Source organism: Tachysurus fulvidraco, chromosome 5 (genome assembly GCF_022655615.1).
Source record: "Tachysurus fulvidraco isolate hzauxx_2018 chromosome 5, HZAU_PFXX_2.0, whole genome shotgun sequence".
Lineage (NCBI taxonomy): Eukaryota > Metazoa > Chordata > Actinopteri > Siluriformes > Bagridae > Tachysurus > Tachysurus fulvidraco.
The window spans coordinates 18,805,963-18,832,341 of record NC_062522.1 but is presented as its reverse complement, the minus strand read 5'-3'; the positions used below and the strand labels follow the sequence as shown (position 1 = coordinate 18,832,341).

Genomic DNA, 26,379 nt, shown 5'->3' with positions numbered 1-26,379 from the left:
AAATAGACTGTCACAATAAGCGTTTGAAACAGACCATCTAAATCTACTGAAAGATTTCAAACTTGGTGGCTTGGTGTAGCACCTAGTGTAATGATGCGTTTTCTTGATGTTAGCCATATCAGACAGATCAGAGATCATTAGTCACATGCACAAACATGGGCCAGGAGTAACTTCAGAACCGATTCTTTTGTGACCCTGTTCAGGATGTATAATAATTGTATTATATATAGCATCCAGGCAGCTCAAAGATCCTTGTAGCACTGACTCTGTGACCAGCCTCTGTTGCTGAGCTCTTTAGTAGTGCAAGTGCTCTTTAATAGTGCAAGACCCTCTTTAGCAAACCACCTGGCACAAGAATATGGATTGTGAATTACACTGACTCAAGTTCCAAGAGTCTGATTGCTCTTGTGCAACCTTTCAGATGCTGTACTGCCTCAGGATATTTTTGCCTCATTCAAGTATGGATTCATTCATTGCTCATCAGTTAACCAGTTTAGAACAAAAATTTCTAAACCATTTTGACATATACAGTACTGTGCAAAAGTTTTAGGCTGGTGTGAAAAAATGCTGTAAACAAAGAATGCTTTAAGAAATGGAAGTGTTAAACATAAATGAACAAAATGCAGTGAATTAACAAAAGAGAAATCTAAATCAAATCAATACTTGGTGTGACCACCCTTTGCCTTCAAAACAGCAGCAATGCTTCTAGGTACACTTGCACACAGTTTTTGAAGGAACTCGGCTGGTAGGTTGTTCCAAACATCTTGGAGAACTAACCACAGATCTTCTGTGGATGTTGGCTTTCTCACATCCTTCTGTCTCTTCATGTAATCCCAGACACACTCGATGATGTTGAGATCAGGGCTCTGTGGGGCCCATGCCATCACTTCCAGTACTTGCTGTTCTTCTTTATGCTGAAGATAGTTCTTAATGACTTTGGCTGTATATTTGGGGTCATTGTCCTGCTGAAGAATAAATTTGGGGCCAATCATCAGTCCAGAGCACCTGCTGCCATTTTTCTGCCCCCCAGTTCCTATGTTTTTGTGCATACTTGAGTCTCTTGGCCTTGTTCCCACACCGGATGTATGGCTTTTTGGCTGCAACTATTCCATGAAGACCACTTCTGGCCAGACCTCTCTGAACAGTAGATGGCTGTACCTGGGTCCCACTGGTTTCTGCCAGTTCTGAGCTAATGGCACTGCTGGACATATTCCGATTTTGAAGGGTAATAAGCTTGATGTGTCTTTCATCTGCTGCACTAAGTTTCATTGGCCGACCACTGCATCTACGATGTTCAATGTTGCCCGTTTCTTTGTGCTTCTTCAAAAGAGCTTGAACAGCACATCTTGAAACCCCAGTCTGCTTTGAAATCTTTGTCTGGGAGAGACCTTTCTGATGCAGTATAACTACATTGTGTCTTGTAGCTGTGCTCAATCTTGCCATGACATGAAACTGTCTTTCATAACCTCACCTTGGTAGTACAGTTTGGCTGTTCCTCACCCAGTTTTAATCCTCCTACACAGCTGTTTCTGTTTCAGTTCATGACGGTTTCATCCTACATATGACCTTGATGATCATTAGCACTGATGTTGTTAGATCATTAGAATTGATGTTGGTTTGAGGGCAAAAGGTAGTAACACCAAATATTATCACTCTCACTCTCACTCATTTTCTACCGCTTTATCCGAACTTCTCGGGTCACGGGGAGCCTGTGCCTATCTCAGGGGTCATCGGGCATCAAGGCAGGATACACCCTGGACGGAGTGCCAACCCATCGCAGGGCACACACTCTCATTCACTCACACACTCACACACTACGGACAATTTTCCAGAGATGCCAATCAACCAAACATGCATGTCTTTGGACGGGGGAGGAAAGCAGAGTACCCGGAGGAAACCCCTGAGGCACGGGGAGAACATGCAAACTCCACACACACAAGGCAGAGGCCGGAATCGAACCCCCAACCCTGGCGGTGTGAGGCAGACGTGCTAACCACTAAGCCACCGTGCCCTCCTGATTTGATTTAGATTTTTCTTTTATTTGCTCACTTTGCATTTTGTAAATTGACAGAAATAATCATTATTTATATTTCTGAAAGCATTCTTTGTTTACAGCATTTTTCACACCTGCCTAAAACGTTTGCACAGTACTATATTTTTCAAAAATTGGAATATATAATTAACAATGTTTTGCCTTTTGATTAACTACTCAGCTAATTAATACCACTACACTAAACACAAAAATATTTATTTAACAAGCTTATTTCCACTGCTCAGTTATATGGACATTTTAAATTTACTTAAATTTCATCCACAATGCAATGCAATGCAAAACTGGGAAGAAAATCATTGTTTTGAATACAAATCTAATATGCATTTACTTAATCGTATCTACAAGTCTCTTATGTCTTCCAGAGTTGTTGTCATATGGCTTGCGTAGATATTTTTCCATGTTCATTCATGGTGCCAAAAACTCAATAGGATGTGCTTTACTCCAATTATTAACCAGTACTATATAAGAGAATAAACAATTGACCAATACAACCGCAAATTGGATGTAAACATTATACTATACTGCATAGGCCCACTGGATGGATCTAATCTAATTCCATAATTGAGAACATGTTTAGTTAGAGTGGCCCTCTTCTCATTTAAGATCTCCTTTTCTCCACTTCTCTTCTTAGGAGACAATCTCTTGCTGCCCTGCAGAGCATAAGTTGTGTAGATACAAGCTGAATTTTATCTCATGCCTGACATGGCAGGCATTTGGCTATGCAGGTATGCAATGTGGGTGTGGTTTAGCATGTGTATGCACTGACATGGAGGTGTAGGGAAGACGAGCTAGAGGTGTAATGAGTAAACATGGCACACCTGACTTCTGTCTCACTCATATTTATGTGCTCACTTTCTTTCTCTCTCACAGCGAGCAGATCTCGTGTGTGGCCATGAGCAGAGCAAAGTGAAAAGCAGTGAGCAAGCTGGAAAGCTGCAAAGTTTTGATAAAGGCACAAAGGTACAAGCCAAAATAAAAATCCCACATATATTCTTAGTTTTGGTTGACTGTGTTCTCAGAGCGTCATTCTGGCAGCATTGTTAAACCATCGTTATTAGCTTTGGATTACTGGAACAGCACAGTCCAGCAGTGATTTACTTTATTTACCTCAAATTTATCCGACATGATTCAGTGCTTGGTCTACTCGATCATTTCCTCTAAATCCCTTCTCCAAGTGATGCAACATCTTCACATGACTTCCTTTACTATAGCTATGTTTATGACATTTCACTCATTCTCTCCGTCCCCCATCAAATGCTCACTTTCCAACTTGTCAACATTCTCATTTTGGCAGTTCCATTTGCAAACTCCCTGATCATGTTATCTGAAAGCATATGAAATCTTTTGTTGGCACATATTGGAAAACTTATTTAGTCTGCAGGGTTCTCCAGTAAACCAGAACGATTATGCTTTTTTTTTAGTCCCCTCGGAACTTGAGTAGTGCCAATGCGCCTGACATTTATTGTTCGCAACCAAAACAAAATGTAGCAGCCTGAATTCTTTAATTCTTTAGTATTTTCCCAGGTTCACCCATGTTTCAACCATTAGCTCCCCGTGGTCATCAAAGATATTTTCAGAGCTTTGATGTTTGCATATCACTATCAACAGCAAAGCTCAAATCAACCTAATGCTTTTTACATGATGGCAAAGATAGGGCAGTAAAGAAGGGTAGTGTTAGCTCAGTGGTTTAGAGGTTAGAATGCTGATTGAAAGGTTGTGATAACAAACCTACAGGGCCCTTGAATGAGGCCCTTAACCCTTAACATCTCAGTTGTAATAAAAAAAGAGAGCAATGTAAGATAATAATGGTGTTTGCGAACCAAATGCGATATAACAAAACATTAAATCCTGTTCTGTACAGTAGGTTGAGTCTGTTAAGTCAGTTTGATCTCAAATGAAGAAAGGCAGCACTCTTCTATTTTTCTGTAGCCACTTAATGGAATAAATTTACTTCAGATAGCTGAGTCCCTTGGCACCTTTAAATGCAGTCTGTGCATTAATCAAAATTAATTACTTATGTAGTAAGTCAATGAATTAGCTTGTTTATATCATTAGATTCTGGTCTGTCTGCAGGAGGATATATTATCTCAGTAGACAACAAAACCCACTATTTGCTATCTGAGAAGATGTTTTTGATCTGCTAATTTCAGCCATCGTTCAGTATGTGTGATTTATAGCTGCCAGTGTTTTAGGTCACCAGTCCCTTCTTAAAATATTCTTGCCATTTTGTAAGCAGATTCATCTCAAGTTCCTTTAATGCAAATTCTCTCCTTTGCATAATTGGTATAATCTATTTTTGGGGTGTCATTTAGCCAGAAACACATGATTGACTACCGTCAGCAACTGAATAAACATTGTAACTTGTCTGAAGCTATAAAAAGGAGAATATTATGAACTTCCATTAACACTGATTCACAGATGACGCTGTGCTAAAATGTTTGCCGTATTCCACAAGCATGCAAGCAGCAGGCATTGAGAATGTTGTATAGATTTAGACTAGATGCGTGTATGCAATCCTATTACTGTACATTGGAAAGTCTCATGATTGAGTAAAAAAAGCAAATTCCATGGAAGATAGTGGAAAGTTTTGTTTTTGATTAGACAAACTCTGTGTTTTTAGCACTGGTTCATATAAACTGATTTGAATTCAATAAGCAAACATGCCCTCATTCTTCTATAATATTTGTCTTTCTATAGAACCCCTTTGGTATCAAACATTTTTTGAAACACCTTCTCATTTATAATATATCATGTTTTATGAAGTGCAATAACATGGTACTTAAGCCTTGTAGTTTCAGACTGAAAACTACATTTTGGGTTCTCTAGTGGTACCTTTTTCTTCATTTTTCTAAACAGAAAATCAATGTCTTACTAGATATATGGAATGACAGATGAAATAAGATCATTTAAAGATTTTTGTTCTGTCTTAAATTCGACATAGATTGAATTTTACTTTACCTCTGCTTTGGACATATAGCGTATATATATATATATATATATATATATATATATATATATATATATATATATATATATATATATATATGTAGACCTCTACTATATCATTTCCTCCATTAGCTGCCAAAACTACGGTAGGTCAAGGTGATCAAACTCAGTTAAGGGTTTGGCTACATCAACATTTTCAGCTCCCTTTGAACTGCCATGATATGATATATGATATGATATAATGATTATTATAATTGTTTCCATTCTGTGAGTTGAGGGTTATAAATCAGTTTACAGTATTTTTATTGGTTTTGCTCAAGCCCTCAGTTTCCTTTCTCTTTCTATCTTCTTCTTATTTCATCATTGCTGTAAGGTGCAACAGTGGCTATGCATTTCAATCAATATATCAAAACCTAATTAACAACAAACATGTTAAGTTTTTGAATTTGCACACACACACACACACACACACACACACACACACACACACACACACACACACACACACACACACACACACACACACACACAACCAGCGTTTCAAATCACAAGGGCTCCTTGAATCATGTAAAAAAAAAAAAAGCAAGCCCACTGTTGCATTAGCTTTACAGAGTGTTCATGCTTTTTATGCTCATAAAGATGAACCTTATGCTTCTACTTACTATACTGTATATGATAAGGCCACTGTGCAGCACATAGTGTTTGCTTAAAGTGTCTACGCAATAATAATACTAATAGGGTGATCAGAATAAACACCAATATTGCTGATTAGTCATTGTCATTGTCATTTTAACTTGTGTCATTAAAAAGGTAAAATGGCCCACAGCTGACAGCCTACAGTATATCTCTAATTTTTTAAAATAAGTTTACTGTTGTCCCCTTAGTGCAAATGATGGATATTGTGTAGTAGTGTACTGTTGGCAGGTTTGTGCACAAACCAACTGAATTGAAGAAACAGGCCAGTTGGAAAAAGCATGATCTCCAAACTGTATCCTCTTTTCATTTCTTTTTGCTGCTTATAAGAAATTCTTGCTGACATCCAGAATCCAAAATCCAGATAATGGAAAGATAATCCTAATCCTTTTATCCAGGTTTTAACTATCCTCCTCAAAATGTTATCTCTATGCTGGTGACCACCCCACTCCTTCATCCATCATTTGTTAAAATCCGACCTTCATGCAGTATTAATGTAAATATCAGTAGCCAGGTTATAAGGGTTTCAGACCTCCATCACCAATAGCATGAAAATGGATAAACATTGCTGTATATGATTTTCCATATATTTTTTCTACATATTGTTTTACTTCATTTCCTGTCACTGATGTCCCTAAAAAAAAATCCGTTATTAATTACAAATCTTTGGTATAGTATAAATTCTTAAAAGGTATTGAAGCAAAAGTAAAAAAAGTCACTGCCACAGATCACACACTGATTTTAGTTACTATTGGTAAAATAGTGGCTCTAATTAGAACCAAGGACGTGCAAAACCATTAGCCAAGGTTAATTAAAAACATTCATTTCTAATCTCTCAAACGTTAGCTAGCATGATAATAACTTAGCTGACTGAAATGTCACAGTATGACTTTATAGACATATGATTATATAGAAATGTAGTGATTGATTAATTTATAGAAAGCAGAGCTTTTTTCTTTTCAAATGTGGCTTAGATAAGTAACACATATAGATACTTAAGCTAGATGGAATCAATGTACACTAATAAACTAATTTTACTTTGATTACAATTTACACTTCTATAAATATAACTCATCCCTCAGTGAATACGTTTCATGATGCTTTCAAGCTCCGAAACACGAAACACACACCTGCATGTAATGCATTGCCGATCAAGCTCTTTCACTTCACAGACAGTAATTACTCTGTCAACAACAAAACCAAAGGAGAATCTCCTACAAACATCATAACAACTGCAATTCTGCAGAGCAAAGCTGCGAATAAAGACAGTTATCCTTGGATCTCACTGTCCTGTTGCCCTTGTCTCATTTTCAAGACTATAGTATTGCATGAAATTGTTACACTGACAAGCAAATTAAAGGATTACCACAGAGAAGCAACACAGTGAAATTTAATACTGTAAACCACACCCTCCTCCAAGCTTCAGGCTGAGTAGAAGCAATCATCTTCCACAGTATTGACCAATTTGCAATGGTAGCCCTGTCATTATAATTTGAAGCACTCAGCAGACCTATTACATACAATGGAGACCAACTCACATGGCCAGGTGTAAAAGATTCATAATGCCCCTAGTGACATTTATTGTCTTCTGTTTGACATAAAACACTGACACAAATGATGGAGTGGGCGTTCTGTTTTAGACACCTGGCGGTAAGTGGATGACAAGGCAGACAGATAAGGTAAATTAAGTGCCAGGGGGATAAAGATACATTTAATTGCTCTAAAAGCAAAGCCATCTTACCCTTGCCAGTCTCAGATATGCTTGTCAACTCTGATGATGCTAAGCCTGGAATGTTTTGAAGTGTAGATTCCTGTCAGAATTTGTGGCAAATATGACAGTGTAAATATGCCATGTGACACTTACATCCTTATCATCAGCCCTAAGTGCAAGTTCCAAAAATGTGCAAAGAAAAATCCCTGCTTCACTCCAGTATCCCTCTGATAGCAAACAATAATTGATTTATTCATTATTTATGGAGCATGGGCCTCGTGTTTGGTAAAGGAGTTTTTACCAAATAATTTACCAAAGAGAAATATTGACCATTCTGTTAACACAGTGGTTTACTAATTACAAACCGGATTAGAACATTTGGGCATGTGCAAAATATTATATTGAATATTCTTTTAACTGAACACTACCTTGTACTCAGATGACTCTAGTCATTCTTCTTTACCTTTTTTACCTGGTTAGAGATTTCAGTAAAACCTGTATTTAGGAAAAACAATTCTTTTATTGGCATGACATGCTCAGCTTGATCTAACTGATAAAGCTAATTCAATAATGTATTGTGAAACTTAAAGAGAAGCGGGGTAAAAGGATTCTTATCTAAATCCTACGGGCAGAAGGTCCTAGGTTTTCTGATTGAAATGAGTAATACAGAATAAAGGTCTGAGCTGAAACTTAATGAATATTCTTGAAAGGATTCCCTCATGAGTCCTTCCTCATTTCTTTGGGGTTTTTTTTTCAGAGGCATTTGCTATCAGTATGTTGCATCATCTCCAGAAAGTCAACGTTCGATGGCCTTGCTGTTTCAAAGCCTCTTTCATCTTTGACACAGTACAGGATCAGCAAAGAAGAAGGCTCTTGTTATCCAGGTGCACCCATCATTGTTAATATAGCCATCAAATGTTTATATATTACAGGTCATAAATATGCTGCAGCTTGATTAAAGACCTGAAAAACCTGACTCACTTGCTCTCACCACTCAACTTGTATGCACTGAACTATAAAAAAAAAAACCCGTTGCAAATACTATGTTATATTTCTGCCATGATTTGTTGTTCCAGACTCAATTCCTACCTTTTCCGTTGACTGTGACGTGCCAAAGAAGATAGGTATGAAGGCCAGCCAGATAATGCAAGTGGTATACATGGTGAAGCCGATGGGCTTCGCCTCATTGAAGGTCTCAGGCACTCCACGTGTCTTTATGGCATACACTGTGCATGTGACCATTAGCAGCATGCTGTACCCTAGCAGGCAGATGAGTGACAAGTCAGAGATGTCACACTTGAGCACACCCCGTGCGAACTCTGGATTCGCCATTCGCTGGTCCTCATAGTCAACAAAAGACTGAGGAGGGTCCACTACAAACCAAATACACACCCCTAATAGCTGAACTGAGATCAGACTGAATGTGATCAACAATTGGGAGGCTGGGCTTATGAAGCGTGGGGCACTCACTGACATCTTTCCCTGCTCAAAAATACGATAAATACGGTTGGTCTTGGTTAGCAATGCAGCATAGCTAATACTCATCCCCAGTCCTAAGAAAATGCGCCGGAGTGAGCAAATCCCAACATCAGGAGATGATATCATCAGGAATGTAGTGGCATAGCAAAGAAAGATGCCTGTAAGTAAGACGTAGCTGAGCTCCCTTCCTGATGCCTTCACTATTGGAGTGTCATTGTAGCGTACAAAGGTGACCACCACAAACAATGTAGCCATAATGCCCATGATAGCCAGGAGTACAGGTATAACAGCCCATGGTGAGCTCCATTCCAACTTGATGATTGGGATTAGCTGGCAGCCTGTATGGTTCTTGTTGGGCCGCATGTCAAAGCGGCACATTTTACAGGTGAAAGCGTCTGCCTGGTACTGGTAACCATCACAGCGTTCGCAATGCCAGCAGCACGGGATGCCTTTTACAACCTTCTTACGCCAGCCTGGTTTACAAGGCTGACTGCAGATGGAGGAAGGTATTTGCTTTATACCACCTGGCCACTGCATCTCGGGTATCTGTGATGCAAAACATATCACTTATTATTCACAGCAGCTCATAACTAAAAATCAGTCTTGCTTAAAAATCTATACTGACTAATTTTTTTTCACAGCTTGCCACAAATGTATAATTAGGGGGTTTCTCCTAGGCATTTCTTTAATCATTACTCAAACAAATCATTAAGTAAATCAGGCATTAATCATGCAACAAGACACATAGTATGAAGCATGGAAAAGGCATAAGAGAAATGAAATATACATTATGTATTGTGATATTCTGAAAAAAAGTCTTATAAGAGGAGGCTTACGTTAAGATGGAGCTGGTCAGTCCATTGGCCAATGATTTTGTACTCTGCTGTTTTGTTATTTATCTGATACTGATAAATATCATAGCGGCCTGGAGCATCCCCATTCTCATTGAACTGTACTGGATTACCAGCTATGCCTGAAAACAAAAGAAGGCAGAGGTTATTAGAAAATCACCAAAAGTTACATAAAGGCTACATAATCCATAAAAAAAAACTAACAAATCTGAGATGGATAGAATTTTTACGTTTGATCATAATCATGTGAAATCAATATGCAAACCAAAAAGAATTGCCTCTGGAATATCACTAAATGAAACACAATTTAAATCTATCTACAACAGAAATTGAGAGCAGAATGTGGCAGTTTATGTATAACTAAGCATACTTAACAACACCTTGCACACTTTTGCTGCAAACTTTTGCTTTTGAACAATGCTGCCACATCCTCACGATGAATTTCGCTTAAACTATCTTGTTCTTTATAAAAGCTTGTGCCAAATTTTTCTATAGCTTTAGACTATGAGCTATGCTATCTGTATTCAAAGAACCTGACCATGTCTAACCCCAGTCCCCAGTCTGGCAAATCCCAGAGCAGCCAAGTGTGCAGCAAAAGCAATTGTTTTCGGTGCTCATGTTTGGCTTACTTTTCTATTTCACAATCCTCAAAGGGCTTTCCAGCAGAAAGCTACTAGTGATTGAAAGAAAAGTAGATTTCTGTTGATGAATATCATCTGTGTTTAAGATGCAAAATGGCCATTCCACATCATTGTTTGTCAGTGAATAATTAATTTACTTATTTATTTGTTTATTTATTGGTAAGCATGTGATACCTGCAGCCTCACTACTATTTCACAAGGAAGAACTATTAATCTGATGATACACAAATAAAATACAAATAATAAAATTTGCTTTTACTGTTGGTGGAAAGCCAGGATGATTTATGCCTCTGTTCACTTTCAGGCTCTCCCTCATAGTTTTGTCATAGCTATTCCTGAAAGAGTTCCTACTTGCACTCTGAACACAATATGCTTTCTTTTAAACTACTGCATCCATCTATCCATTTTCTGTATCACTTATCCTACACAGGGAGCATGGAGACTATACCAGGGGCTCTGGACTCAAGGCAGGGAAAGACACTGGACAGGATGCCAACTCATTGCAGAGCACAATGAAGCACAGACACTCATATACCCATTTACACACAACGGAAAATTTATAGATGCTGGTCAACCTATAAAACATGCCTTTGGGGCAGAAATCAGAGTATGACGAGGAAAACCCTAAAGCGTTAGGAAGAGCATGCTGAAACAGGAATCAATTCCCAACCATGGAGGTGTGAGTCAAATGTGTTAACCACTGCTGTGGTGACCACATAGACTGCACTGTGTTTTTCACAATGTGCTCACAGTAACCTTTATCCTTTCAGTTTGACTGAATAGTATACTGCTGTAGAAGAGTAATGCCTTTTACTAGCACTATCCAGTGTCTAGCACTTTGTGTTTGGTTTCTCTCAAGTTTACTTTAATGCCAATATTGCCTCAGCTTAACAGTGACTATTGTTAAATGCATTAACAAAATAAATTTGAATTGAACTGAATTGAATTGCTTGACTGATTTTCCATTAATCCAGCTATGCAACTTGCAAATCCTGTGGTTAAGGTTGTGTCTGTAAAGTGCAATTCTGAAGAGAAAGCTGCTGTCCAGTTGCTTTGAAAGTCTGAGGGTATGGCTCATCAATTCGACTGATGAGGTCAGGAGTTCAGAGAACATACGCCTTGCTACTTTCTTCTCTACACAGCAGGCAGTCTGACCAGCCAAAAATCTTTTCAAAAGGTGTAATCACTGAGCAGCGCATACGATCACACTGACACTTCTAGCACTGCATGGTAATTTTCTAATATCCCAATCCATAAGCAATTTAGCACAAATTATGTGGTTCTTGAGAACTGCCAGGCTTCAAAACATGTTTAGGAAGTATGATATGCCGACACAGATTTACAAGAGCTGGGACAGGTACTGTAATATGAAGCAACAGTTGTTCATGAAATTTTTGTCAACAGTCAACTTCAGTGGTGATGCAAGAAGCAGCAATATTTTGACCACAGGGAATTAAAAAAAATCTAATTGCATTCGAATCCATGCTTTACTGGCCCCTGCATGTATTGGGTCTGATTTATCCGTCCAATATTTCATGACCTTAGTATATTCTATTCATTCTTAAGAAATATACAGTACAAACAAGATCGGTATTTATAATTGCAAATGTTTTCCTTCTTCATTTCTATCTGCACTAAATGTATTTAAACATTTTCTGACCAAATAAATTTCAAGCTTGTATGCTGACAAAATCTGAATAAATTGTGCTTTTGGTAAGTGTGTACTGTAGGTAGCCAAAGAAACTGCTGTAGCAGTTCACTCATGCTGCGTGCACTTGGAGTAAATGCTGCATGGATGGAAAACCGACTGGGATGCTCTGTCCTATTGAAGTCCCTAACTAAGCTCACTCAAAGTCCCATCAAAGCAGGAAGACATGGGAGGCTGGTAGAGGCAATGTGTGTGTGTGTGTGTGTGTGTGTGTGTGTGTGTGTGTGTGTGTGTGTGTGTGTGTGTGTGTGTGTGTGTGTGTGTGTGTGTGTGTGTGTGGTGAGAGAGAGAGAGAGAGAGAGAGAGAGAGAGAGAGAGAGAGAGAGAGGGGATGCAGTAAATGCAGATTCACAGAGTATGTTATATCTTATTAAGCTACCAGCTCCAGCTACTATGTGCTTAATTGAGAAATAAAGGAGAGAGGACAAGCTACCAAATAAGACAACCATGTAAAAGCTTTATGTTCCCTATATTAGGAACATCTACAGTAAACACCTGCACATTCAGGCAGTTATCTACTCAACTAATTATGTGGAAGCTGTTCAATGCAAAACATCATGAATATACTGAGCTTCACATCAAATTTCAGAATGAATTCAGAATCTCTGTATCTTTGAGCATGGCATGGGCTAGAGGTTGGATGGGCTAGTTTCCAGTCCCGTAAGGCAAGAACAAGGATCTGAGGAAATAAATGGTAGATTTTAATCCGCTCCACTAAAACCCATTCTTATGTACACTATAAAGAACTCAAGAACTCAGCACAGATACCTGATCTCAAACTAAACTACACTGGGCGAGAAGACTGAATTGCAGAGGTCGTTATAGAAACAATGAGGAGATGCCAATAGTTTTGAAATGAGATGATTAGGTGGCCACATACTTTAGACCATATATTCCATTATGCTTAAAATGTCAGTGTTAACTGTGCAATGATATAATACTTTCTCAGTGTATTCTCAGTGTTATTTGATGATTTCTGTTAAAGAAAGAGTTATTGTGTGTAACCTGTCATGGACCTGAACAGCAATGTTGTGTCAGTGTTTTTTTTTTTCTTTAAAAAGACTGGTGGAGTCATCGAAAGATTCATGACCCTATTGAGTTAAAAAATGAAGACAGTATAATTGGACATGCCTTTTAGATAACCCTGCCACTGAAAGAGTGGGGAAAAAAATGGGATTACCTAAATAACATATGGATAATTTGCCTTGCCTATAGGACCTGCTGTTTGATAACCTATTCTATTATCTTCTGGGACAGGCACTATTTAGGTGGGTATTGTAAATACTACTTAATCAAATTGTTTTAGGCAAGCAAAAAAAGGTTGTCCATGAATTACCATGTGGCTTCTCATATGATAAAACTGATGTTATAAGGTGAGTTGCACTGTACCTGTTATCTTCACTTCACGGATGTACTTTAACAGGAGGCCTCCATCGATGGGGTCCATTCTGGAGCAAAGTCCCACTTTGGCAGGACACAAATCTTTGTGCATGTTATGGAGAGCATGGGCCATGGTGTATACAGCATCGATCACAAACATTACTTTTCCCTCCTGCTCATAGGTTGAGTCTTTTCCAATCCTTTCTTGATCTGGAAATGAAAAAGAGATCAGAAATGTAGCTGCTTTCAAAAGAACTTGACCATTACTTTGTCAACATTATAGACACGAACAAATAGGTGGAATAATATAAGTAATAATGTATCAAATAAAGCTAATAATGGAGACAACAAACAACCATTTCTATAGGTTAATATCGTCTAGATCACAGAGATATACAAAAATCAATGAGCTCAGTCAATGAACAAAGAGTACTATTATACTTAGCAGTTCAGGGGTCTTGCTCAAGGACTCAACAGTAGCAACTTGAAAGCCCTGGGATTTAAACTCACAACCTTCTCATCAGTATTCAAACATCTAAACCACTACGTTACCACTTTCCACTTTTTTCCTACCCTTACCAATAAAACTAATAATAATTACAATAAAAATAATAGTAATAATACTAATAGTAACATCATTATTATTATTATAATAATGCCAGTGACAAAACACTGCACTTTGTCATCAAATAGAAGTGTACACGATAAACAATGCTCGGTTATTTTTACTCTGTTGATGGCTTTAGCTTGTTGGTCATGTGGTTGAGACAACGTAACCCAAATTGTGTAGATAGCAGGAAACGCAGCATTCTGGAGTGTCGGATCTTAAGCTGAGAGTTAAGCAGGAATCTTGCATCATTTCATTTTCTCCAATTTTCCACTGTGCCTTTTGAGACACAGTTTCAGATCAGTTTGATATTAATGTGAAGGTTGAGAGTTATTTATGGAGGAAATATGGCTGATGCTGGCTTATTGGCTTATTATGCAAATCAGTATAGGTTAATAGGAGTATATTAAATGTATTTTATGAAATTCATTACATCTATAGTTACAATAAAAATGGATTTACCTTATTAGATAAGGAAAGCAAATTATTAGACTAGCTAGTCACATCTTGCCCTGCATTTTCTGTGTAACTATCTGTAATTATCTCAGTCAAGTCAAAATATATACAGTACAGATATGTTATTAAGTATTAAGGTGTTTTTTGTAGAGAAATAACACTGCCTGAAGCTATGGATTTAACAAAAGAAAACACTTCTATCAGCTCTACCACTGTGTTCTAGCTAATTCTGACTAACTAGCCCATAATTGTTATAACTAATAATATATAATATCTACTAATATCTCAAAGTTGGTGTGTAATTCTCATTTTCTTTTCATCTCTCCTTATTTAATTAGTAGGATTTTAACAGTTGAACACCTTTTAAATATGTGTCAAGACAAGGTCACACTTTCCCAGTGCAGCAAGCAAAACCTAAATTTATAACTGACATCAGTGTTATAACATTTCTGTTGAAAGAAAATCATTCCTTCCTTTGCAGTTCATTTGTTCCCTCATTTACAGTTTGTTTCAGATCATTTCAAAATTGAGGTAAACACATTTTTTTATTCTAGTACAGAGAAACAAGTCAAATTCTTGTCTGTATTACATATATTATAAATGTGGTGAATAAAAAGCTGGTTGAAGAGAGCTGTTTCTTTCTTTCCATTCTTCATGGACAACAAATATTACTGACCATATTACTAAATATATCCCAAGAAATGTATGAAGTAAAACAAAACAAATATCCCGGGTATCTACAGTCCTGCAATGAAGATATTTCTAATCATTTCTGATCCAGCTAATTCATACTAATCCAACCTCACTGAATAAAAAGACCATATTTGCCTGTTTTCAAACTGACCCAGATTGAGTTATTTTTAGCACAGCCTTTTTTTTTTTTGGATGTAATATGTCTTAATCCAGAACCACAAAAGCGTAGACAGCTCTTTATAGATTTGATGGAATGACTTAATGTGTCTTCATTTGCATTATCTAAGCCCTGCATCATGGGCTGAGTCTGATGAATTGAACAGATCTGTTAATACTTGCTAAGTGTGGGAAAAAAAACATGCAGTGAAGAGAGCAAGCAAGTTTAATTATCTTTCCATGCTCCTCTAATCATGGCAGACAGCTGTATATTCATTAGAGCTGGATTTACTCCGCCTGTTTGTTTTATTTTTTAATTATTATTTATAATTTATTTATTTATTTTTTATAAGACTTTAATTGGCTAGGAGCAGTTTCAATTATGACCCTGCCGAATTAAACTGGGAGACGTGCTACCACATGTCATGGTGGTGGGTCTCATTTGTGTAGTGTAGTCCTCAGGATAAAGCTTGCCATCAGTTATGACAGTGCTCTCTTGTGTTATCAAGAATGCTGCTATGACTTTGTGTTTAGAATCAAATTGTTCAATTAGCTTTCGAAAGCGGTAATGTATTTAGTACATCAATATGGAAATATCTAAAGAGTGGTTAACTTAATTTTTTGCCCTAAAAAGTTACTGTAGTTCTTAGATAATGTGTGAGTCTTTTATTTCAGGGACTGTAATTAGCATCACTTCATCTCAGCCTACTCCAGAAAACCAAAGGCAATTTAACAGCCTGACAAGCCCATGAATCTTTAAAGGCCCAAATTAAAGAAGTGGTAATTGTTTGCCATAAGCATTACTGCTGAAGACAAAAAAATATACCCTGCCATCATGTGACTCTGTTAAGACTAGCAGGGTGGCTGCTGTGCCAAGAAAAATATATATCAATCTCATAACTGGAGAGAACTGGCTTTCCCTGGGTCTACACACATGCTTTGTCTTTACTCTTCTCTTGTATTTACTCTACAGACTCCCACCCATCCATACAGTTACTCACGTTTTCCATCACTATGTACACAGTTTGTCACACTATAACACACACATAAGAGACACACACAGAGAGAGAGAGAGAGAGAGAGAGAGAGAGAGAGAGAGAGAGAGAGAGAGAGAGAGAGAGAGAGAGAGAGAGAGACTCCTCATCCTCAAATCAGAGCATGCCCACACATATTCAACTGGCTCACAGTGCTTTTAGAGAAAACCATTTGGATTAGCTGAGGCATGCTTTTTTTGAGGGTTTACACATCTTTTTTTCTCTCCTTTTCCTCTTTATTTATACATAGTGTCCGTATGTTACTGCTTCTTTGATAAAATATTTGTGGACGAGTCACACGCGACTCTGCATATTCATCAGGCATGAGTTTTGGCACAAGAATTTTCTAATAAAACATACTGTACTGCAGCAAATATACTGTACAAATAATACACAATGCATGTAGAGTATGCATTTTGTTTGAGACTGAAATCACAAAACATCGCTATATATGCTGAGAATGTGACTTTATTGACACATGGGGCTTCTAACCATGTATATCAATATATACTACCCTAAACAGCAGGATCCTCAATCGGAGAGAGAATTCAAGATGGTGAATTTTGTCAAGCCCCTAAATGATCATCTTTTCTAAATCAAAACCTGCAATAAAGGCACTTCAGGAAACTAAAAATCCATCCCATATTTTTTCTGCAAAGGAATCTATGCGCATGTTTGACAATAATCACATGTTCTGAGCTTCTAAAGCTGACCTTTAGTGCAACCAATCCAAATGCTTCTTTGCTTTAACGGTGGATGTGGACGGTATCATCTTCACCCACTGTTCCTTCATGTTGCAATCAATACTTCACCGATCATACAATCCTTATAGATAAAAGATTGGTTCCTGCCCTTTGGCTTTGATCAAATCAATTTCACAAAATCCTTTAGACATCAACTATCCCTTGCTCTCATTTGGCTTACACAAGCCGTCAGGGAGACTTAGAAGAGTGCTGCAAAGGCATTTTAACTTGCTTTTGTGTCACCAGAGATTTTGGATTTGACAGTGTAGATGCTAAGACTTATTAAGAGTGACAACAACCGCAACATTATCATCTGGAATATGACAAGACCCTCTTGTGTATTGCTGATAAATCCACCATAATCTGTTGTGTACCAAAACAATCTGAAGTAGCCCCTTTTTCCTCTTTCATGACTTCTCAACAGAATATGTTGTGAAAGTCTTGTCTGCACTGCTGTTCTTTCACTCCTGCAGTGAAAGGAAGCCCAAAGTACAGGCCAGGAACAGTACTCAGTAATTTATGTCTGATTGACTAATATCATCTGCTAAAGAGCCAGTTATCACACATTCAACAGCTTCAATAGAAATGAAAATATAGCTTCTTGTATGACCAATCCAGTTAAAAAAAGAGATGATTCAATGATTCAATCCATTTGATGACTGAAATTATATTCATTGTGGAAGTGTATATATCATCTGGTCTCTTCATGTTTGTTTGTTCTTTTTAAAAGGGGGACATCATGATGACAGTTTGAACACACACACACACACACACAGAGAGAGAGAGAGAGAGAGCATCGGGATGCAGGAATATCCAACCCGGTTACATATATATATATATATATATATATATATATATATATATATATATATATATATATATATATATATATATATATATATAGGAATATATATAGGAATATATATAGGAATATATAGGAATATCCCAACCCGGGATATTCCTAATAGGGTATTTGAGAGGGATGGGTAATCAGGGCGTTGGTGTTATTCTCTGCCATCTAACTCCAGTGAATGATAGTAGAATTACACTTTTTGAAAGGCAGGCTCTTTGCAAGTTCTTTAAGAGTTCATTAGATAACTTAGGGTCGTTAACTTCCCAAAAAAAAATTTTTATTTTGACCCATTCTGATAGGGAAACATTCAGAGTTCTACTTTTAAAAGTTAGACTACCAAACAGGTAGAAACATATTTTATATTATACTGTAACTGTAATTGTACAATTGTTTGTTCCTTCATTTCCTAAACAGAAATCTACAATATAAAGGAACATTTCATTCAAATGATATTGCATCTGAGTGCCTATCTGTTCCTTCAGCAGCCTACATCAAACTTCTCTAGCTGTTTTGTGTTTACAGAAATTCAAGTTTTGTGAATAAAAATGATTTTGAATGTCATTGGTTCAGTCATTCAGCATTATATTTTGATCTGACATCATCATTAGTCATCAACAATGTCAGTGGGAATTTTGGTCGATCTGTGGGTGAATGTTGACTCATGCATGTGTAAGTTTGTTGGTTGAAGCACAAGCCTGCTGCTTTAGTTACATTTGTATCAGCACAGCAATGTGAAAAAGGCCTACAGAAAATTAGCGGACTTATGCATGTTTGCAAAATCAAAAATTCATAAAGATGACATTTGGAGAACTGTGAAGCTATGGTCAGATGAGTCATCTTGAAAGCAGTCAGCTATAAAAATCAACTTGACTGCAAAGCCAGAGCTTGACATCCCTCCTGCCCTGTTCACTGCCGCAGTGCACATGCTGTGTGAATAGCATCCTCTAGCAAATCTGCCTCTAGAAAGCCCTGCATCCTTCTCATAAGAACACGATGCACAGTGATTGGCCACAGCCAGAGGTTTGTTGCTATGAGACAGCTACACTGGGTGTCCAAAGGGTCAAGTGCTGACTGCAGATGGACACAGTGGTAGAATGCCACTCCCTCGAGACATGAATCAATTACAGGTCATCAGCCCTTCTCTAGTAGATTTGACTGGTTTTATAAAGGTAGTGCCGTGGAAATGATGCTTAGCCCAGGAGTTTTGTGGGAAACAGCTTTGTAGTTTATAACTTAGACACTGGTAGACATAAACACAAATTAGATGCATGCACATCAGACAACGGAGTGCAAAATACTCTAAAATTGCCTGAAATTCACATTCGGTTTACTAAGCTAAAATGCTTTATATAAAGTGAAAAAAGAATCTGGAAGTTCAGTAATGAAGAAAATGTGTCAATGAATGTTATTCTTATTAAATAAACACTATATTATCAGAACAAGTAAATATCATTAAAAAACATTATATACTATTTAATTAATATTTGGATTTAATAAGAAGGGTACTGCATGCACATATATATATATATATATATACACACACACACACACACATATACATATACTGTATATATGCTATTGGATAAAAACATACACTACACTGGCCTTTTAAAAAGTAATTCTGTAAGAGAACCACTGAATATAAAGCTTAGGGCAATACTCATGGTGGAAATTTACACCTGGTTTTAGGAGGCAGACCAAATTACATGCAAAATTTGAAGTCTAATTGCCCAAGGGTTAGTTCATCACATGAAATATGTAGTCCGGAGCACTTTCTATTTTTTCTACTTTTTTTTTTAGCTGACTTCCTGGTTTTTGTGCTTCTCTCCCTTAAATGCATGCACTATGTATGAGGGAGAGAAGCACACTTTGTGTCTTGTGTTAAATGTTGTGTTAAATTGTGAATTTAGGCTCATATGCCAGCTTCAGACATAACACGCTAGGGTTTTTTTGCACAGAAAAAAAGCATAAAAAAACAAACAGGCACAAACAGCTTAGTACATCTGGCCCTGAGTGCTTCTGAATGGATTTAGAATCCTGTGTGTATTTTCATTCTCTCTCCTTCCTCTCCATTACCCTCATCCGCTACCAGCCACATAGGCACACACACACACAAACAAACACACATACACATACATACGCATATTCTGGGCTTCTCACACTCTCTCTCACCACCTCTCTCCTTCTTCCCTTCTCTGTTCCCTGTTTCTTCCTTTAGGAAAAAGGGTTTTGACAGTCCTGAAGAAGCCAGGATTTCTTACTTGTACATTTCTTTATGCCCGATCCTTTCTTCAAGGCATGCCGATTGAGCTTGCAGTTGAAATTGTTCTCCCAGAACTCAGCAAACCAGATGTTCCTCCTGTTATTTTCTAGTGTCCGACTGGTAAAATAACGATCAAATCCTGAGAGAAGATCAATAAAATAAGTGTTATTTAATGCGTTCTGTCAAAATCATAAGAAAGGGCACAGCTCCACACTTTAGATGACATACAGTGTTGCAAGACGTTTAACCATTTCTTGATGTGCTTTATTAAGATTTGATGACATTTGGACACTTCATTGGACATTATCATCAGTAAATGATGTTGTAATGCATGAAAATAGGCAAGAAACGCTTGTCCCATACACTTTAAAGTTGAACTTTTACTTGAACTTTTAGCTGAACTTGCATTTAATATATACATGAAGCAATGCACTAAAATATATTTTACATACAAAACATTCCTTTTTATATCATATATATGTTTGAGCTTCCTTACCTTTAATGGACTGGCGCTTAGGTAGGATAGTCACAGCTCCCTCAGCCATCTCCTCTTGGTAGAGCACAGGAGAAATTTTTGAACCCCAGCTATCTGATCCTACCCACAAGAGGTGACCAGTCAAATTGCTTTTCTTTGCTGCCTGCAGCAGCCTCCTTCAAAGAGAACAGAATAACCAGATAGTGTAAGCATTATTTTACCAGTTGCCTCCAAAGGCAGTCACCTCAATAGTACTTTACAGTTTTGTAAAATAAATAAATAAATAAATAAATAAATAAATAAATAAATAAATAAATAAAGCCTGTCAAAGGCTTTAATTTAGAATAATTGTAAATCGATCTATAACTGACCATTCCATATCGACCATGTGTAACAATGAACTATATGCAGCAGGATTCTCAATCGGACAGAAAATTCAAGATGGTGAATTTTGTCAAGCCCCTAAATGATCATCTTTTCTAAATCAAAACCTGCAATAAAGGCTGATAGGTCATCACACTTCAGATACAGGAAACTAAAAATCCATCCTATAAAGAATTGCTAAACTGCTTATTATGGCTAAACTGATGGCACAAAAAGTCTTTAATCAATAGACAGAATCTTACAGATCAGTAATGACATTGGAATTAGTTGAAGGCTTTGAGTCATTCATTCATTCATTCATTCATTTTCTACCGCTTTATCCGAACTACCTCGGGTCACGGGGAGCCTGTGCCTATCTCAGGCGTCATCGGGCATCAAGGCAGGATACACCCTGGACGGAGTGCCAACCCATCGCAGGGCACACACACACTCTCAATCACTCACGCAATCACACACTACGGGCAATTTTTCCAGAGATGCCAATCAACCTACCATGCATGTCTTTGGACCGGGGGAGGAAACCGGAGTACCCGGAGGAAACCCCCGAGGCACGGGGAGAACATGCAAACTCCACACACACAAGGCGGAGGCGGGGGCTTTGAGTCATATTCTGTTTAATTCCAATCATTAAGTCAACATAAAGAACCTTAGGTACTGCAAAAATAATGACTAATGATGAAGAAAGCAATGTTAGCACCTCATATCATCCTTAAGACTCACCTTATATCATCCTCATTCGCAAAAATAATGACCACTCTTGCATTTGGGTTTTCAACCAGGCGATGAATGATCTTGTCAAATTCACCTGCTTTGGGCTCACGGGGGATCTTAACTGACTGGGAGATGCAGACACTTCCTGTGAAAAGATGAAACAAAAAGAAAGAGAATTGCATAAAAAAGACAACTTTCATGTGTCTAGTGCTTGGAGCTAATCATCTTTTGAATCATCAGTAAACATTTTGCCAAACGCCTTATATTAAGGACACCTTTTACTTCACATGAAAAAGCCAGTTATTTAACATTTCAGCCATTTTGAAATCTTGTCATGTCAGATAACAAAGAAGGAATAAAGAAGTTTGAGGTCTTCTAGAAGAACTAACTCTCTCCAGAGATCTCTTGCCATATCCAAAACTTAATTGCTCTGCCTAGAAACCTCAGTTTATCCCTTCATATGTGCATTTAATGAATTAAGAAAGAAAGAAAGAAAGAAAGAAAGAAAGAAAGAAAGAAAGAAAGAAAGAAAGAAAGAAAGAAAGAAAGAAAGAAAGAAAGAAAGAAAGAATCTACAGATTGGGGTTTTACACTACAGTCTAGACCAAAGCCTTCAAACTTAAGCTCTTGCCTTTAACACCCTCTACCCCACAATCCAAATTCTTAATCATTAAGGTTGTCGCCATTTTGGACCACAAGAACCACTCAATTTCCTTAGATTCCCTAATTCATCACACCACTAAAGAGGTTACAAGAGGCTGTGACTCTTAGCTATTCTGACCTACTTACTGTACTTACTTTTTTGCTACTTGGTTGCTGCTTTTACATTAGTAACAATATGCCCTATGTTTAAAGACAGACTTGGAATGGAAAATTGGATACAGTCTCTTTTCATCTTAATATATAATTTTTTTAATCCAAACTTTTTACCAAAGACCATCATCACAGATCAAGGAACATGCTACTGGTGTTGTGTGGGTGTATGTGTGCTGCCACTGACAAAATTCTGACACTCTGTAGTATATTGGTATTAGGTAGATGTATGAAGATTTAAACATCTTTTAATGCAATTTTTTTACGGAGATAGACGTCTACTAGACAACTTAAAAAACAAGCAAAAATATGACATCATACAAATCAAATTAAATCAAATCAAATTTCATTTGTCACATACACATACAGTACAGACCAAAAGTTTGGACACACCTTCCAAAAGTTTGGACACACCACCATTTCAACAGGACAATGACCCCAAACACACCTCCAGGCTGTGTAAGGGCTATTTGACCATGAAGGAGAGTGATGGGGTGCTGCGCCAGATGACCTGGCCTCCACAGTCACCGGACTTGAACCCAATTGAGATGATTTGGGGTGAGCTGGACCACAGAGTGAAGGCAAAAGGGCCAACAAGTGCTAAGCATCTCTGGGAACTCCTTCAAGACAGTTGGAAGACCATTTCAGGTGACTACATCTTGAAGCTCATCAAGAAAATGCCAAGAGTGTTCAAAGCAGTAATCAAAGCAAAAGGTGGCTACTTTGAAGAACCTATAATATGACATATTTTCAGTTGTTTCACACTTTTTTGTTATGTACGTATATAATTCCACATGTGTTCATTCATAGTTTTGATGCCTTCAGTGTGAATCTACAATTTTCATAGTCATGAAAATAAAGAAAACTCTTTGAATGAGAAGGTGTGTCCAAACCTTTGGTCTGTACTGTATATACAGGGTACGACATGCAGTGAAATGCTTTTTACGTCTGTACGGTATTTAAACATTAAAGGAATGCAATTAGGGATAAAAAATAAAACCCAAACCAAAAGGAGATAGATAAGACTATATAAAAAAACTATATAAAATATGAAAATATATGTGAAAAAATAATGTATATACATTTTGTAAATTGCATTTACAAATATTATACATGTTGTAATTCATTCAATTCAATTCAATTTATTTGAATAGCGTTTTTAACAATACACATTGTCTCAAAGCAGCTTTACAGAAGTATAGAAGCAGAAAAAAAGTTCAAAATTAGTCACAATATATTACTAAAATCTATCAGAAAAACTCCCTGAAATGATATGAGGAAGAAACCTTGAGAGGAACCAGGCTCAGAAAAGAACCCATCATTTGTGTGACACTGAACAGTAAATAATGTAAATGTAAATAATGTCCTTTCTACAACAGTTTATAGTTGTGCAACAAAGAACTCATGGATCAGCACAAACTAAATGCTGATAAAGCAAATGGTTCCTGATCAAGTATTGTATATTAGTAAAAATGTGTACACTGGATTTTATTTTTGCTCCAAGTGATTTCTTAGTTAGGTAACAACTCTACATCATGGTGCAGCCCTCAATTGATCTTCTGTACACTGAACAGCAAGTTTTTTCTTATAAATGCACTTATTATGAGATATTCTTAGCTCAGTTCTTTTTCACCAATCTCTTTCATGTCCCCAAATATTTTTAGCTCTTGACAGCTTTAAGATGATTTATTTGTTCCCATCTTTAAAAAGGTAAGGGTTTGGCCTGTATTTGTCGAGAAAAGATCACTGCATGGGTTTAGAAGCAAAAAAAAGAAAAAGAAAAAAAAAAAACACTCCTTAAAATGTCCCATATGAGAGAGGATTCTTACAGCTACAGGATATTCAGGGTTATCTATATATTCCATTTGTACCAAGGGGCATTTGAGATGACTAATGAACTGTAGTTAAGAGACCTTGTCTCCACAGGGTAATGAGTGAAGGGAACATTTATAGAGACAAAGCCAAACTGTGAGGGAAAGTCAAGCTGTGACTCATCAAACCACTGTTTATTTTAGTTCAGCTGTAATATATGAGTTACCAAATATGAGGTGTCAGTATATTTTTTGTATAGTGCACAAAATTGCATCAACAGAAGCAAGCACTCACTTTTGTTGATGCAATTTTGCACACTATACAGAAAATTCACTGATACATCCCATCTCATTTTCTGCATTTTCTCCATTTCTTTCTCTTCTTTAACTTTCCATTTTATTTCATTGCAGCAATTTTCCATTGTCTTAAACAAGTATGCAAACGACCAAGAACATGTAAAGAGTGAAAATATGGAATAGGACAGTTTGATTTAAATAGATTCACCATTTGAATCTGCTTTATTGCACTGAATATGTGGGACAAAGAACTGATATAGTGCAACATTACCCAGGCAATGGGCCTGCTGAAAAGAATGCACAGTACTGAGACAAATCCTCTGTTGACTCTAATATGATGGTCAAGCAGCCAAAGCTTTCATTGTTCATCTGTGTCCATTTTTTCTGCTTTCTTGCCTAAGCTTTGTAAAAATAAATCTCATTAAACAAGCACTCAGATCTGAATAGATTTACTCTGCACACTGTAATGGCTAACTGTGCAGTCACATAAAGTGAGATATTCTAAGTGCGGCAAATACTATTGAGATATAAGGTAAATATATTAATTAATAATAAATAAGGACCCTCTCTAATCCTTCCCAGCAAACGCATACAGCTAGGGATGGACATCAGGCTTCAGTAGGGCTCTTTCCAGGAAGGTCCATTATATTAATGACTTAATGGGCCATAGATTGTTAATTGCTCTCAGTGAATCCAGAGAATAAGAGTGTATGTAAAAACTGTTATTGATGCTTATGTCAGCAAATATTTAATAATCAAATAAACAAATATCTCACATAAACCTATAATGGCAATAAACATTTGTATTACTGGGAAGGTTAAAAATAAATGATTGAAACAGGTCATAGCTAATACCTTCAAGCTCCTCTTTGGATTAGAAAATGTCCACCAATTTGGAAATATCGTGTAATACGGCAAATCAAGTGTAATTTCATTTTCAAGTCTGCTGATGTACAGTTTTGCTGTGATTTTAAAGGTCACATCCGTAGTAACACTCCTCTTCTTCAAATTTTCAGGTGCACAGTACATTCATCTTCAGAAATCACTATATCTTTGTCGGGGTCATCATGAATCCACAGCCTATTCCAGAAACTCGAGGCAGGAATACACCTTCAATAGGATGAATCACAAGGCACTACGCTCACACACTCATTCACACTCTCAATCAGATCTAGGGGCAATTTAGAGTTTCCACTTACTGACATGTTTTTTGAAAGTGAGGAAGAAACCCCCACTGACACAAGAAGAACACACAGATTTCCACACAGGCAGTAACCTGAGCTCAGGATCGAAACTAAACCTGTAAGGCAGCAAAGCTAACCGCCGCGCCACAGTGCCGCCTAAATGAATTGATTTAAATAAACAAAATTTAATTAGTCTAGAATGTTTTTCAAATTAAACATATAAAATCCAAGCATCCCCAGCATGGGAGTTGCCCCAATGTAAGAGAATTACATTAACTATGCTGGTAGTGATGTCCTGTACTAATGGGTTTCATTATTAAAAGTTATCATAATTGGAAAACTGTAGACAAAACCTGCAACGGAATCCTGTAACACAGAAGTTGAAAAACAGTTTGTTTTTTTTTTTTTTTTTTTTTTTTTTTTTGTATTTTTCAGCT

General features: G+C 37.2%; 1 protein-coding gene across 2 annotated transcripts in view; it reads right to left on the bottom strand.

Annotated features, from left to right (window-relative positions):
* The window catches only part of grm4 (glutamate receptor, metabotropic 4), a 153,922-nt gene that overhangs the window by 7,207 nt on the left and 120,336 nt on the right, over positions 1-26,379 (bottom strand). For both annotated transcript variants that reach the window (XM_027146303.2, XM_027146304.2), the window contains exons 4-9: positions 21,847-21,982; positions 20,764-20,918; positions 20,266-20,406; positions 13,472-13,672; positions 9,719-9,855; positions 8,493-9,428 (exon numbers count right to left, since the gene is read on the bottom strand). In XM_027146303.2, the coding sequence (XP_027002104.1) occupies positions 8,493-9,428; positions 9,719-9,855; positions 13,472-13,672; positions 20,266-20,406; positions 20,764-20,918; positions 21,847-21,982 (1,706 nt within the window). The remainder of the gene's footprint in view (positions 1-8,492; positions 9,429-9,718; positions 9,856-13,471; positions 13,673-20,265; positions 20,407-20,763; positions 20,919-21,846; positions 21,983-26,379) is intronic.